This window comes from Pteropus medius, unplaced genomic scaffold (genome assembly GCF_902729225.1).
Source record: "Pteropus medius unplaced genomic scaffold, Ma_sr-lr_union100, whole genome shotgun sequence".
NCBI lineage: Eukaryota > Metazoa > Chordata > Mammalia > Chiroptera > Pteropodidae > Pteropus > Pteropus medius.
In genome coordinates this window covers 853,419-870,520 of record NW_024342473.1, presented here as the reverse complement: position 1 = coordinate 870,520, position 17,102 = coordinate 853,419, and the positions used below count along the sequence as shown (strand labels likewise).

General features: G+C 41.1%; 1 protein-coding gene across 1 annotated transcript in view; it reads left to right on the top strand.

Moving 5' to 3' along the window:
- The first annotated feature begins 2,397 nt into the window (after nucleotides 1–2,397).
- The window catches only part of SLC7A14 (solute carrier family 7 member 14), a 47,867-nt gene continuing 33,162 nt past the window's right edge, over nucleotides 2,398–17,102 (top strand). Inside the window, exon 1 of the mRNA XM_039864993.1 lies at nucleotides 2,398–2,701. Within this exon, the coding sequence (XP_039720927.1) occupies nucleotides 2,398–2,701 (304 nt within the window). The remainder of the gene's footprint in view (nucleotides 2,702–17,102) is intronic.

Here is a 17,102-nt window from a genome sequence, read left to right as displayed (position 1 = left end):
GATTAGGTGCCCAGCCTATTTCAGTATGACCTCATCATAAGTAATTACATTTGCAACAACTCTATTTCTAAATAAGGTCACATTCTCAGGTACTGGGGAGTGGAGCTTCAACACATAACTGTAGGGGGACACAATTCAACCTATAACATAGCCCTATCTCTCTCTTGAAACATCTGGTTCTATTTCTCTACCTGTGTATTGTATTTTCTTGTCTCTCCTCACTGAATGTCATTGTTTATATTGTCTGATTTTTCTGCAATAGCCATGCTATGCTTTTGTACGAGGAAAAAAAAGCTTTCCAGAAAAAAACAAACCTCCTCCTTTGCATTGTGACTTGTTTGTCCGTCATCTCCCATTCTAGACTTGGCGCTCCATGAGACCAGGTACCACATCTAATACCATGCATGGCATATCATCGATGCTCCATACATGCTGGCCGAGTTGAAATTAAATAGATGTATAAATTAATTTCCCCACAAGAGCTCAAGCAAAGCAATTGTTCTTGCAGCCTTTCTGATATACATGTGACACATTTTCTCACAAATCTGAAAATCTTAAAAAAAAAAAAGTGCTAACACTCTAGGTTTTAAATGACTTCGGCATATATAGTGACACTATCCTACTATACTGATATTTAAGGTGTTATCAAGAGTTAAAATACAGCCAAAATCCAGTATGAAGCATCATTGTCAAATCCAGGAGGAAATTAAACCAGCAGGGCCATCACCCAACCCCTGTGAACCAAACTGCCACATTTCGCATGACTCTTCTAATTAGTTAGTGTTTGCAAAAGCTTTAGAAGCATACAAGTGTTACATTAGGTGCTAAGTGGTATTAATTAATAATATTGGTAGATTACATGAACTGGTACTTACTATAAATGCAAATGTCCTAGGCTTAGCAGCACATTTAGCCATACCTCAAAATTTTCTTTATAGAATTTTTTAAAGCTTCTGGCTTCCAAAGAAAATCGCTTTATATAATCTTTGCATTTTTCTAACTGGACAAAACTTTTGAAATCATCTAATACAATAGTTCTCAACTCTATCAGACCCAATACCTTTTTTGTAATAAGTGTTTTCGTTACACCCCTCTTTAATGTTTGAAGCAAAATTCATGGGTAATCTACCTATATATAGCATATTTTAGTATGTAAACACTCTGTATATAGTAATCTACCTGTATATAGCATATTTTAGTATGTAAACACGCAGGCATGTCCAAATGAAGTTGTCAGACACATGCACTATATGGAAAAATACTGTAAATGGGCCAGTTCCAAACAGCAGGCTGCTACAGTGTGCTGCGTGGGAGATGCAGCAGCACGGTAGCATTGCCGTGGGGGCCTTGGTTTTCTGAAAGTGTGAAGAAGTCCTCTTAAGTTCCAAACTAAGGAATTTGCAATCTTCCTTCAATTTATTCTATAGTGGCATATCTGGAAATTTAAATGTACTTCTATATTAAAATCCTCCCTAAAAAATCCCGAGTGTTTATATGATAAACAGAGTTAGGATTTAGGTTCAGATCATCGCAACCAGAATTTTCGTCTACAAGGATGTCTGATGAGATACATTCTCACACATTCAGCATCTCCGGAGCCTGCTCACCAAATACCAAGGACACTCCCTCCCTCCTCAATCTTTGAGACCCCCCCCCCAAAAAAAATGCTCAAAACATTTTCATTTCATTGGAGAGCAAGGCTCCAAAACCTTCCAAAGTACTGCCCCTCTTGAGAGTCATAGATCTAATTTTACATCCTTGTGCAAAACAATGAGGCTATTGTGTCTCCAAAGAATATGCCCAAGGATCACAGACAAAGTCTTGGCCAAACCAGGTGAAAAATACTTAGAGTTTGGACAGATTAGCATGTTCCATGTGCCACACATTGTCTTAAGCTTGGTTCAGATATACTCTAATCTTTACTAGTCAGACTTTATTAGCCCCACTATATAGTTGAAACCGAAGTACAGAGAAGTGAAGTGACTTACACAAGGTCCCAGAGAAGTAAGTGGCAGTGTCCTGACTCAGACCATTCTCTTCAGAACAACTATGCAACACAGTGCAAACTACAGACCGTCATTTAGCGCTGGAGAGGACACCAAGGGAAAAGCAACCTTCCTGCGCGTGAGTACACAGGATAGACCGGTTCTCCCAGTGCAGTGCATGGACCTCCAATCCTGTCCCTAGGTCATGGTTTGTTTCCCACCTGGTCTCATCTTCTTTTTTCTTGTGTTTTTCCTACAGACATTCATGCCCAGGAGAAGGCCGCTTTGGGTCCCTCTGGACCTTTCCTAAAAGGGAGATCTCCGTGCACTAGATGAGTTCCAGAAGCATCCACTAAGGCTTCCATAGCCCTATTCCATCAGTTGACCTTCACTGTAACCCCTACCACTCAGGATGAGTGGCTTCCTCGCCTCCCTGGACCCCCGGCGGGTGCAGTGGGGAGCCGCCTGGTATGCTATGCACTCTAGAATCCTGCGTACCAAACCAGTAGAGTCCATGCTGGAGGGAACAGGGGCTACCACGGCACACGGCACCAAGCTGGCCCAGGTGCTCACCACTGTGGACCTGATCTCCCTTGGTGTTGGCAGCTGCGTGGGCACTGGGATGTACGTGGTATCTGGCTTGGTGGCCAAGGAAATGGCAGGACCTGGTGTCATTGTGTCCTTCATCATTGCAGCTGTTGCATCCATATTATCAGGTAAGTGTCTCGGAGCAGCAGAAGGCCTGCGGAAAGCATGCTTGCCGGGCTGTTCGTCCTACAATTCTAGAGTATTTAGTGATGAGCTGTATGAAGTGGCAGAAGACGGGTCATCCTGCTTCCTTTGTGCTTTGACTGCCAGGGAGTTCAGGGTTACGTTTTGGTTCAACTGTAGTAGCTTCCCTTTTCGCTGGTTTTTTGATACAAATAATTGTTCTGGTTCCCAGCCATCTCCAACTTCTCATTTCCCATCATGTCTTAATGGCTCTATTTTTATTATAATTCTCCCTTTCATTGGAAGATAAGTTAATTTTTTTGTGTGGTGAGAGGGAGGAGATAGCCATGATATAAATAATGAATAAAGACTAGGCAGAGTAGCAAAATGAGAAGTCAGTAAATCTAATATGATTGGTATTTGATGAGCCTCAAATTGGCACTGTGACTCTCAAAAGGAGGAAACCAAGATGAGAAATGTAAAGCCACTGCGAGACTCACATAGCAACATCTGCCACAGAACTTCAACAGACTGATATTCTACAGAGGTAGCTAAATTAGCACCTTCTCTTTTCTTCAGAAAGAATCCTTTTAAAAAATCATTGTTGTTTTTTTTTTTTTTTAAATTAAGTACTAGGACCTAAACATTTATCATCTGTGAAACAGCTTTCCTATTTCCTTTGCCTTTCCCTCCTCTTCCGTTGTGATCTATGGTACCTTCCCAGAATGCCAGAGATAGATTAAAGAACAATTTGAAAAAGAAGGAAAAAGAAAATTTTCTGTTTTTTGGTGGTTATAATGCAAAAGCATCAGGCAGATCATGTGGTTCAATCCATGAGCGGGAGAATGTCATGGTCTTTTCAAATGTTTCGTAAGAAGTAAGAATGCTAACTTATATGGGAAGATCTGTGTACTAATACATGCCATTGCAAGAAAAGTTCTGCACTAATATTGTATATCTAGACTAAATAGTCTTCACTCATGTGGGATGCACAGAGTAGGAACGTGTGACCAGAAAGTACATTGGTTTACATTTGACATTTTTGCAATTTGATGAGAAAAATATTTCCAGACTGATTTTATTTATCTCCTGTCATGGCTTATTTCCTTGTTGGTTTTACCATCTCCTTTTTCTGAAGCCATTCTCTATTATGCATGAATATCCTAATAATTGAAGTTGCTGCAGAACAGAGGATATTTTTTCCTTATAGATTAAAATAAATTATTCACCTGGATGAATTTCATGGGTATTTGAAATTCTATTAATCTGATTGCAATTATTTTCAAACTCATTTGGCAAAGAAATTATGTGGGAGAAGGTGACAGATTTTTACCACAAATTTGTAGATCTTAAAGTGTTATCACATGGAATGGCCCAGTAATGGTAGAACAAAAGGCAGACATGTAACTGGGGAGTCCCTACAGGGGTCACAGAGCCAATGGCTAAGAGTCCTCCTCAGTTAACGCAGATTGCTCAATCTTCCCCAGATCCGTCCTGTTATGGCCCATTCCCCAAACCACAATGATTCCTGAGGACGAATCACCCAAATGTTACCCTTCATGATGTCACAGTACATTTAGAAACCAGAACAAGACCCAGTCTCATTCTGCGAGGCTGCCCCCTGTCACAGCGCCCATGAGTGCTGTATAACCTAGGCTTTTCTGCTGCTCAGATGGACCTGAGCTTGGACCAGCCAGCGTTGTACAGGAGCCTGTTCCTACCAGCTGCCAAAGAGCCCCGATTGTGCACACTTCTCAGCTTTGCATTCAGTGAGGTCATGTTAACTTGAAATTGGTTATGATGGGAGTATTTATACCACAGAAATTGGCAAATGCTACAAACCAGAGTTAGTTTGTTTTCAGAGAGTTGGTTGTTTATGCCACTGAAAGCCACTGTACTGCCCAGTAACTGATGACTTCACCAAAGCTCCAGGCACCAAAAGAAAAGACTGCACCTTCCCCAATCAAGGACCCCTCCTCCACATATGGCTACGTCCATAACACTTCTCTATGCTTTATGACTGATTCATCTCCTTGTCGAGGCCAGCCAGAATCCTCCTAGAGCCCCAGCCAAGGTCAAGACCAAAATAGCTTATGCCAAAGTTAGCATATTTATAGCCAGTTTCTTCAACCAGACCTCTTACTCGGTGTCACTCAACTAGAGAAAGTCCCCTCCACTGTCTTCTTTCCACTCCTATATCATCATCTCCATATTGCCTCTTCCTTGACAACTTCTCCATGTCGCAATAATCTAACTCTCTTCAACCTTCAGACTTTTTAATACATGGTCTTTTTCTCTTTCTGGCCTTAACTAAAACTTGGATCAAACTTAAAAACACTGTTGCCCTGCCACCCAATCTGGGAAAGATGTCATTCCCAGCCTCCTGGCCACTCACCAGATCAGGAGGGTCTGCCTCCCCACGGCCCTTCCAGAGCCCTGTCCTTCCACCATCACATCAAAGCTCCACCCTGTCTCACTGTAGTGTGGCCTGCAGAAAGCTACTAAACCTCTCAGAGTTCTCAGTTTTGTTTTCCTTATCTGCAAAATGGGGATAATAATAGTGCTTAACTAATGGTGCTATTATAAAGAGTAAATATGAAAATATATGCAAAGCTTTTGGCACAATGCCTGTCAGTGACAATCGCCTTCCTGAGGCTCATGCGCCCTGACTCACAATGCATACATACCCTGATGTCTTCACTTCCTCAGTCACTCCCTCTCACAATCTTTCTCTCCAGCCCAGCTTTTGTCATAATCCCAGACAATTTGAACATCCAGGTAGCCTAGCTATAACTGGATATTGTTATGCCCATGACCCTCGCCTCTACTGGTGCCACATCAGTCACCATGCTCATGGTCACACCCTGCTGTTGTCATCACCCAGAATGGCTTTGTGTCAAGAACCTTAAACTAAAACTCCACTCTCTGACCATAGCTCATTCCTTCACTATACATGATCCTAAACCTTATCAAAAATTCCCCCCTCTCCCTTGACTCCCTGTCCAACACACCGCCTCTGAAACTGCCCAGTAAAATCCATCCCATCCATCCCAGAATCTCTGCCTTCTCAGGTCTGCACCTAGGTAAACAAGAGCTCTTGGAAAAGGTCACTCAACCCCACAGAGTTGTGGTCTCCAGCCTCCCTCTGCCGGGCCCATGAGTTCTTTCACTTGCCCTTTGTCAAATCTTCTCAATGAGTTTTCTACACTTTCACTGCTCTCTTCAAGCCCCGCTCCATGCATAGTTCCTAACTTAGAGCAGACAACCTTTATTCCTTGAAGATAACTGCCATGAGCTCCCTAAACATTCCACCACCAAATCCATATCCAATCATCACCCACACTTGCCACCTTTCCTCTCATTCCAGAAGGTAAAATGCCCTCACTTTCAGTTCTTTGTTCCCTTAACTCTATCATCGTCTACTCTCAACAGTCCCCCTTTCCAATTGTATCTTCAGCCTCTCCTCAACAGTCTTATTCCCCTAGTCAAGTCTCTCCTATTCTAAAATATAATTCTTCATTCTCTTCTATCAACTTCCAATCTTTCTCCTCTCCTCATTCAAACTCCTCAAGAATTCTCATTGATGGCTCTTAACCTCCATTTCATTCTTCATCCTGCTACTTTCTGGCTTCTGCCCCCACTATTTAATGAAACTAACCTAAATGAGGTCACCAATGACATCCTCTTTGCCAAGTCTTATAGATATTTTTTAGAACTTATGTCACTGGAACTCTTGAAACATTTTATATTCTCTAGTTTATTCTCTTCATAACTCTGATCATTTCTTCTCTGTCTCCTTCATGTCTTCCCTTTCTCTACTTTTTCTTCAAATGTTGGTGTTTCTCACTCTACATTCTCTCTAAGGTAATTATGTTCTCTCTCATGGTTTCAACTGCCATCGTTAACCCCACGCTTATATTGATTCATACCTCAGCCATATACATGTCCTCCAAGCTTCACACTGCCTACCAAACATCTCCATCTGGATGTTCCAAACATAGCTTCATTCAACATATTCCAAAGGTATCCTCTTCCTCCACACCAGGTTCCTCTTTCTATTTATTCTCTCTCCTCTCTCTCTCTCTCTCTCTCTCTCATCCAGTATCCACATATCAAACATCAATGAAAGACTCTGATTGGCTTTTCTTAGGTCAGGTGTTCACTTTTATATTGCTAGAATATTAAGATAAACACAGCTAACACCTTTGCTAATAGATGCCTAGCAGAGTGTACTAAATCAACTGCCCATTTAAGATTCATGGTTAAATTTGAAGGTGAGTCCAGTCTCCAGAGTCTGCACTTATCTTCAGGATAGATGTCTGCTTGGTTGCAAGAGTGGAGTAAATAAAACGTTGAGATTAACGGGGTTTAGCTTTTTCGAGGCAGAGAGGAAAAAGCAATGAGGTTAGGGGTGTTTTCCAAGGAAACAGTGCAGGACCACACAGTCTAGGTTGAAAGTGAGAACATAAGAGTAGTAGAGATTCATGAGAAGTGGTAAGGTCAATGGAGATAGGTGCTCTCAATGAGTCCAGGAAATTAAAATATTGAAAAAGTGTGCTAGAAGAGTATAAATGAAGTCAAAGAGTGGGATGTTTGAAATTAAGATTTCAGAAGTGGTACAGTAATGAGTAATGTTAATTTTAGATTTGAAAACTGGCTCAGCCACTGACCTGTGAAATCTTAGCAAGTTCCATAAGTTCTCTGAGCCTCACCTTCTCCACTTTGAAAATGGTCATAGTAATAATACTTACTAGAGTTGTGAAGACTAAATGAGATGTCTATAAAGTGCCTAGTACAATGCCTGATATATAGTACTAAATAAGTGGTTATTACTGTTTGGTGCCAAGTTCCACATTAGGAGTTTGACATATGTTATCATATTTAAAACTCATAATATCTCTTCAAAGTAGGTTTTATTGTCTGCAGTTTTACATGTGAAGAAATTAAAATTTAAATAACAGAACCTAGATTCAAATTTGTTATGCCAACAATATCTTTCTACCTTGACTATGAATTTAAATCACTTGGGCAACTTTTTTTCTAAATAACAGATTGGGGAAGGCGGAGTTAGCTTTATTGAGTTATAATTACATACAACAAAATTTACCCTTTTAAATATACAAATCTATGACTTTGACTAACACATACAATTGTGAAATTCCTACCACAATCAAGATACGGAAAGTCCCATCACTCTCCAAATAATTCTTTCATGTTACATCTTTGTATTTTTTCTCTCCTCCCTCCCTCAACCCCTGGCAACTACTTGTCATATAAATGGAATTATTCAGTATATAAGCTTCTGAGTTTGGTTTCTTTCACTTAATATGATGCAACATAAATTCATATTGTTCATATCAGTGGGTTGTGCCATTTTATTTCTGAATAGAATCCCCTCGTATGGATATACCACGGCTTGCTTATCCATTTACTAGTTGAATGACAATTGGGTTATTTCCAATCTGGGGTCATTATGAATAAAACCATTAATAAATATTTGTATACAAGTTTTTATGTGAACACAGGTTGTCATTTCTCTTGAATAAATACCTAGAAGTGGCATTTTTGGTCTTTGTGGCAAGCTTTATAGTACACTGGCAAACATTTTTCCAAAGTAGCTGTATTATTTTTCATTCTCACCCTCTATAAGTGAGAGTTCCAATTGCTCTGTACCTTGCCAGCACTCACAATTGTCATGTGTTGTTTTTTTTGTAATTGTTTTGTTTGTTTGCCATTTTAAAAGTTATATTGCAATGATATTTCAATGTGGTTTTAATTTCATTTTCTTAATTACTAATATTTTGAACATCTTTTTATGTGTTTATTTGACATTCATCTGTCTTCTCTGGGGAAGTGTCTGTTCAAATGTTTTGCCCATTTTTTATTTGGGTCTTCATTTTCTTATTGTTGACTTTTAAGAGTTCTTTATACATTCTGGATATGAGACCTTTATTAGATATGTGTTTTCGCAAATATTTTCTCCCCATTTATGGCTCATCTTTGAATTCTTTCAATTTCTTTTTAAAAATACTAATGCTCAGGCTCCACCCAGATATTCTAATTCAATTGGACTGGGGTAGAACCCAGGGGTTGGTATTTTTTTAAGTTCTCCAGAGGATTCAAATGTGCAGCCAGAGTTAAGAACTACTCTGTTATGGGAACCAAAACCTACCTTCTCTGCAGCCATGACCTACAAGAAGAGGAAACGTATGTTAGGATAGAAACGATCTGGCCAACAGGTTTTTATGGGATTTTCTTAGCCTTGTGGCATCATCCCCTATGCCATGTAAACCAGCTTATAACATGAAACAAATCTGATGAGGAGAGAGAACCGCTTTCTCTACAATTTGACAAGATCCAAAGTTACAATAACTTTCTAAGTTCCTCCTACCAGTCCTGCATCTACACCAGAACTGCCCACAGCCCTATCACAGTGGAAGGAAACTTCAGATGCAGGAGCTTGTGCTATAACCTTTACCCTTTGTCCAAAATGTCTTATCCACACTTTAATAGCTCCGCGACCATAACCAGACCCCAAGCCCATTACCAAACCTGAAAAAGTCCTTTCATATATACCAGATGAAGTAAACTAGGTGGGGAAATTGTTTTTCTTCCTAGTTCCTATCTATAGCCTTGTTGAGAGACTGAGGGATGGAGGCAAGATGGTTTACAGAAATTCTCTAATTCACTTGGCTAGGATAAAACACAAAGCAAAGCTCTCATGCCAGTGATATCTGACAGTTAAAAGCAACCTTCCCCAGGATGCTCCTATGAACTTGAGTTTGTATGAAGGATTGCCAGTTTAACTTTTTTTCTAAGTTTATCTCCAGTTCTCTTTTAATATTATTAAAATTGAAACTCAGAGAGAATATAGGTCTGAATTACTCTTAAGTTTATTCACTTTCTATAATAACCCTCTAAGCCCATATCCCAAATGGTTTTGGTAAGGATTAAATGACAGTATGTATTCACAACATCGGTCCCCTGCCTGGTTCACAATGCCAGTAATTTTTATCACCTACTCATAATAAATAGTTGGCAAAAATCTAGTAACATATAGTCCAGTAAAGATGTGGTAGGTACCCACCATATACCAGTCCTGGGAGAGCACCAAAAATAAATAAGAATTATCTCTACCCTAAAGGACTCATTGCTTATTAATGGGTCTTTTATGAACACCAAACCTGGCAAGTAACTATGAATATAGTAGTAATAATAGTAATAGTAGCAGAAGCAGCTACCATTTATTGAGCACTTACTATGTACTAAAAGAGTTCTAAGTGCTTAGCACATTGTTTTGCTTAAACCTCACAAAAGCCCTATGTGATAAGTGGTATTATCATCCTCGTATTAAAGATGAGAAAGCAAAAGCTTCTGAAAAGTTTGGCAACTTGCTTAAGACTACTGCTTAAGAGGTGACAGAGCAAGAAATAGAGTGAAAGCAAGGAATAGAGTGACTCCAGAGCCCACTCTTTAATCACTTTCTAATTCTGCTACTATATTAGCAGATAAGGATTAGGTTCAATTGCATACAATAGAAAACTAAAAATGAGAGATAACTTCACTTGTCTTTATGTAAAAGAAATCTGAAGGGAGGCTGCTATTGTGCTCCCATAGTCATAGGGACTAAGGCTATTTGATCTTTCTGCCCTACCATCCAGATGCTTGGCTTCCATCCTCAAGGTGACTTCAAGATCCAAAATGGCTGCTGGAGCTCCAGTCAGTATGTCTCAGTTCCAGAAGGCAGGAAAAAGAACAGAAAGTTGAGGCAGGTCATTTCCCACATCTTTGTCCTCTTTATAAAAAGGTTACTCATAAGTTTGTTCCTACAACTTCTACTAACATTGGCTAAAACCTGGATACTCAGCCACAACAATCGAGGCTGATAAATGCAGTCTTCAGACTGGTTATATTGCCAATCTCAGTATTACAGGGATTCTGTTGATGGGAAAGAAAATGGAAACTGGCTGTCACTGCCAGATCTACAATGGATGCACAACCCTTAAGCCCTCCGGTTTGCTGAGGTCAAATTGTTCTGAAATATTTAAGTAAAATTTGTTTTGATTCCCAGTAACGCACAAATAGAAAATCTAGAGCCCCTAGGGAGTTGTGAGGCTTCCTTTCTCCCAGCTCTTCCAATTCTAAATGTCTATTTCTACAGAGTCTCTGTCTCCAGCCTGCATTTCGCTTCCAGATGTCCCTTTTCTTCACCTCACCATCCAGCTAGATGACACCCAGATCCTTCCTCCTCAAAATATCAGGAAGGCAAGATTGTATGTGCAGTGGACTTTATGGAAAGTTTGGGCCAGAGATGGAAGATACAATGCAGTCCATTCCAACAGACAGCAAGCTTACAATTAAATATAAGACATTCCAATTCTCCCTGCTTTTAGAGAATGGCCACCAACCCTCTCTTCTTGGCTCTAGCCTCCAGCCCCACTGATGGGCAGCTGTCTTCCTTCAAACTCCCTAGCCTGTTCATTGTCAAGCTCAAAGACTCTCGTCCATATCTTATCCAGAGCAGTTTGTATATGGCTATCTCACTCCAAGTTCATCCTGGCCATTCTCCAAAATCTATTATCTTCTAAACAAAATGGTCCATCAAGATATTTCACTAAATGAAACAGGTTCTTAGAGAAGAGATTTGGGGGCTAAGACAAGAAGGTCAGATACTATTCCATAGGCACTGAGAAGTTCAGTGACATGACCAGATCTGTATTTTAGTAACAATGAGGAGAGAAGAGGGCTGGAGAAGCTGGTTATGTGCATACTGTATAGAACAGGCAAGAGATTGTGAGGTCCCAGGCCCTGACCGTGGACATCAAAAAGAAGCTTAGGATGGAGAGGATTCGGGCATGGGTGGATGAGGAAGGCTGAGTGGAAAAGATATGTGCTTTCTCTAGTTCATAATAAATGAGAATGTTTTTGAAATACTGTCATTAGAATGATGGATTTACAACACCATTCTGGTGACAGACAGTGAAAGTAGAAACAGGAAACACTAGTATAGAGGATCCCCACAGATGCCAAGAGGGGGAGTAAACTAACCCTGTGGGCAGGACACTGCGTATGGTGCTGTCAGGTAGCACCTCCTTTCCACTCTCACCAACCCGGTGGAGGGAGGGGTGACTTTAGTTCCACCCTCAGATGAGGAGCCAGACAGTCAGAGGTTAAAGTAACTTTTTGAGAAGCAGACAGATATTTAGTGGCAGAGCCAGAACTAAAATCTAAGACTAGTAGACTCCAAAACTCATGGTCCTCTCTTCCAGCAAGCCTCCTCTGAGATCTTCGAAGTCAGTATTTCTCACTAAATGTGGATTAATAAATGCAATCAATGAGAAGGATCTAAAAGACAATAAAGAATCACCACACTGAGCGGCATTCTGCTTGGCACTCTTAGTTTATGGTTTAGCACTAGTGTTTGTAATTCATATTTCCTACCATCCTCATTTGTTCTTTAGCATCTTCTAATTCATTATCGGGTAACTGAATCCCTGGGGAGGTGGTAAGGGAAGCAGAGCTCTGTCAAACAGATGGCTTTCCCCCAGGTGAGGCTCCCAAGTTCTTCCCTGGGCTGGTTCTGTGGACGTTCGCAAAGCTTAAGCAGAGTCTCCCCATTCCTGTATTCATCTCATGTCAGATTTTCATGATCGAGGAAGATTTGTAAAGATTCAGAGTCTATCTAGTTAGTCTAGTGAGTTTATTTATTTTGTTTTTCAGAACAAACCAATTTCCCCTCCTCGAACCGAAGCCAGACTTAAGAGGTGAACACCAGGGGGATCGGTCCTTTCGCAACCTATTCAATGATCTAGATCACTCCTTCATTCCACAAATTTGCATTTATTTGTTCCCCCAAATATATCTGAGAACTGCTTAGAACCACCATACTGGGGGGTGGGAAAGGCAGAAACATTGAGAGGGTGGGGAGGAAGTGCACACCAGTCTTCAAGCCTCTGAAGATGAGCTCTCCAAAATAGTATCCAAATACACAGCTACATGTTGAAATTTTAATAATGATAGCAGCTCTCCCTGATGTTTATAAAGCCTCTAAGCCGTAACTTATTAAACACTCCCTAAATGTTAGGCATTGTTATTATTACTATTGTTTTTATGATTATTAGACAAAAACTATGCCCTAGGCACTGTGCATACATCAACTCATTTAATCCTCTCAAACTCTCTGCTTGGTAGATATCAGTGTTCCCATTTTGTGGTGAATCATAATAGCTAAATCATTGGGGACTTATAATGTGCCTGGCGCTAGCTGAACACCAATGACATAACCCTTCCAACAAATCCTACAAAATAAGTGCCATTATTACACTCATTTTGCAGATAACAAAACCAGGGCTCTCAGAGGTTAGGTGACTTGTCCAGAACCACAAGGCAGTCAGTGGCAAAGGCCGAGTCTGCCTTGAATTCTGCTTAGCTCCAGAGACTATTATTCCCAAGCTGCTTCATGCAGACACATACACCCCAAAACTTAAAAACTTGCTGAAAAGAATCAAACGAATCAAGGAAACTTTCGCTCTTATTGGGGTTTCAAAAGAGCCTACCGCTCACTCTATTATACTAATTAGGAGAGCACTTTTCTAGCTCAAAACTTCTATAACCCAGGTCACAGAAATGACTTCTAAGCTCAGCACCTTTCTGTCACCTGTCAGCAGTGAGAAGGGTGTTGTGAAGTGCATGTAGCTCCTCTATACAGGGCTGATTGACAGCCCTGTAGGAAGGCTGTCAGTTACCAGTTCAGAGAAGGCGAACATATTTTTATAGAAACTTGCAAGTTTCTCAAATTGCTAATTGTGAAAATGAGTTCCCTCCTGCAAACCCAGGAGAACCGGGGCTTCTTTCACATTTTCTACAGCACCTGGTAGAGTGAACAGTACATCCCAAGAGTGCCTAGCATGCTGGCCACTTGCCCTGGGCTCAGCATGGCAGAGGTGCTGAGGAAGGCAGGAAAGAACTTCAAGACAAAGAGCTTGGCATCGATGCGAAGAAACAAGACAGGCACACGTGAAACGCTTGTGCTGCAAGAGACAGTAGGGTCTAGGTCAGAGGTCAGGACACCTGAGATCTAGTTCCAGCTTTGTCCCTCAGCAGCTTGGGACCCTTGGGCAAGTCATTCACATTTCTTGACCTCAATTTTCCCTCTGTAAAATAAAGAGTTTCAATTACATTTTCTGTATGAGTTAGGGTAGAAAAAGAACCCAAAGAGGGGGAAAATTTATAAAGAAATATCCAATGTCTCAACTCCCCATGGCCCACACACACACACACACACACACACACACACACACACACACATGCACACACGCACGTGCATTTCCCAACCCTATATAGTAATGAGTCCCTGTAGCTGATCTCCCTCACATCAAGCCTTGCTCTGCCATTTACTACTTGCATGACTTACAAAATGTACCTAACCTAGAGCTTCCCAAAAATTATAGATGTGCCAATATGTTGATTCCTCAGCCTTCAGGGCAGCTGGGAAGTGGCCAAGGCCCCAGGCTAGTCACCTCTACCTGTGAGCATCCTTGCCCCTTTACACATGACATCCTTCCCATATCCATACAAATACTATTATTCTCTAAGTCTGTTATATCAGATGAAAAAGATTGAGAAGTCCTGATAACCTGTCCAGATCTTGGATTCATCATCAGTAAATGGAAATAACATTAGCCTTTTCATCATAACCATCTTGGGAAGATTAAGATCATGTATGTAAAGTGCTCAGTATAACTGGAGTGCATAGTTAATGCTCAGTAATGTTTGTTCTTGCTATTAGCACAGCTGCTGTGACTACTGGCCAGGTCTCCAACTTAACAAGGCTAGGTGTGTCCTTAAAGCAAACAAGCAGCCCTGGTTCAGGTTCTGAAACCTCTCAGTACATACCTAGCAAAAGACCCAGCAGGTCTGCCTCCTGCTCACTCTTTTTCCAATGAAACTGGTGCAAAGATCATACTTTTACTTTTGAAGGTATTTGCCCAAGAGGAATTACCATCCCTACCGGGACAGCCCTTTTCAAAAAAGCTGTGCTTCAAAACATAAATAGGCTGTGGGGCAGAAAACAAGCAAATAAATACATATAATAATTACAACTTGTGCTCAGTGCTATAAGAAAATGAATCGAAGTACCATCACAAAGTACTCTCTCTGAACAAGTAATATTTAAGCAGTCTCAACGCTGTACACTGAAATAAGTGCTAGATATGTGTAAGGCGCAATGGACATGGAACGGCCACTTGAGACAGGAGTGCTGATGGAAACCCATGAAGAGAAGTTATGCCAAGCACCAGCCCTCACCCTTAGAGACCTGGTACAAAGCAGACTTTGTGCCTAGAGTCTAAATGGCTGACCACAGCTGCTCAGGAGCTTTGCACGTGTCAGCCCATTTGCTCTGAACATTCATGCCCCTCTTCATATTGCTAGGTCACAGAGGCTGGTACTAAGGGACCATGGCTATCGAGGGAATCGGAGAGGTCCTGGAAAATTCCACTGGCCCTGGCCAGGGGGTGATATCACCAAAACAAAGTGTGTGAGCAGAGAAAAGAGCTAAGGGGAGAACTTTGTTAAATGGCTATCAAAAGAGGTGAAAATAAGAAGCAACAAAGAAGAAAGAAAAAATGTGGGCAGAGGAGTAGGAGTAGAATTGAAGGAAGAGCAGCTCTTTATACAAGGGAACGAAGGTGTAAGCATTGGTGTCACAAGCTGCAGAAATACTCATAAAAGGTCATTCAAGTTGATAGCCTATGGGTTGGAAGTGGCCGTTTCTGGGATGTAGTATAAGCAGACATTACAATGCAAAGGGTAATAGGCGTGGAGAAGAGGGAACAGCAAGCAACAGAATGAATCTTTGATTTAACAACCCAAGAAATGCATTCATCCTGGACCCAGTCTGTACTGTGCTTTTCTGAGTGCCAGCGAGTGGCTGTATGTGTGTGAAAAGCAATGATTTGCTAATATGCATTACAAATGTTTCATACTGTACTTCACCACTGTCCATTTTCATGGATCTGGACTAAAACAAATTCCTTTGCGAAGTAGTCGAAAACATATATACATATATGGGTACATTTACATGTATATGTACATACGTATATATACACAAGCATATCTTTAGATCCTATCAACTCTTTACGGACTTTCTATCTTGCAATAAATTTAATAGCCCTTGGCTGTATTTATTTATTTTGAAACTTTATTTATAAAGACCCCAGCTTATAATTTCTCAGGCTTTTTAAGAAAATACCCAATTTAATGAATTTCTCTTAAATATGAAACATAGATACAAATGCCTGCTCCTTTGCAAACATTTCTAAGAATGTTTTCATTATGAGAGCACTCGATACTATAAACCCGCCTGGAGTACTTGATGTTTGCCTTGGAGGAATTCCTCTTTCAAGAAGCCACCAACATATCTAAGGGAGTCGCTATTCACTGTACAAGAGTTGTCTTGCAGCAAAGTCAGCTCATATCCCACCGTCACCATTGCATTTACTAGGCACTGCCACTTGGAAACAATCCATCGGGATCATCTAGTTGAGAACTTTAGAAAGAACAGTAACCAGCATATCCTTGTCAGCTGTGCACAGACCCTGTACACATTACCGTTTACCGAGCACACGGCATCCTTCCGTCCTCATAGACCAGTAGGTGGCAACACTTACTCCTTAAAATACAAATTTCATATTTATACCCACAGAAGGCCAAATTCTTCTAGAGTTTTGAGAGCCAAGGAGTAGAAAGCGGCAGGGGAGAAGGACAGAGGTGAAAGTGGTAGGTGTTTGTATGGGAAGAGGGAGCTGAACTAGAAGTAGGAGCAGTAACCGAATCCCCATACCCAAAAGATTCTCTCCAACAATCTCCTAAATCCCTGGTTTCTGGCTCTGCACCACCCTCCTTGTGTGCTTTGGAAAGAAGTCAAGATGGCACCCCTCTTATGAGGGGTGTCTAATGTCTCTGAGAAGGTCCTCAGAGAGCAAATCCAGGCCCACAAAAGATTCTCTGTGGCGCACCCTCCTGGCATCTACTGGGAGTGCAGCCTATCCCTGTGGAATCGAGGATACCACACAGGGCTCAGGTGTGTTCTCCTGACGCTACCTTTACCTCTGTTCATTGTATTCTCAGAGCAAGGGAGTCATGGCCTGGTCCATTCACAGAAGCTTCTTAGGTCTACCACCTCTGTCAGTGCCACTTTCATCTGCTTTAGAAATGGGGGCACCGCCTACTCCTGGAGGGTGATGAGCTGCAAAATATTTGGGTGAGAGAATCGCTGGTTGTCACTTCAACGTCCACTCTCCTTTTCTTTCTGCACAAAGCCTTTTTACTCCAGTTAAGCGTGAGCTAGAAAACAGGAAATTTCTCTTCACCTCACAATTTCTAACTAGATTTGTGGAATAGACA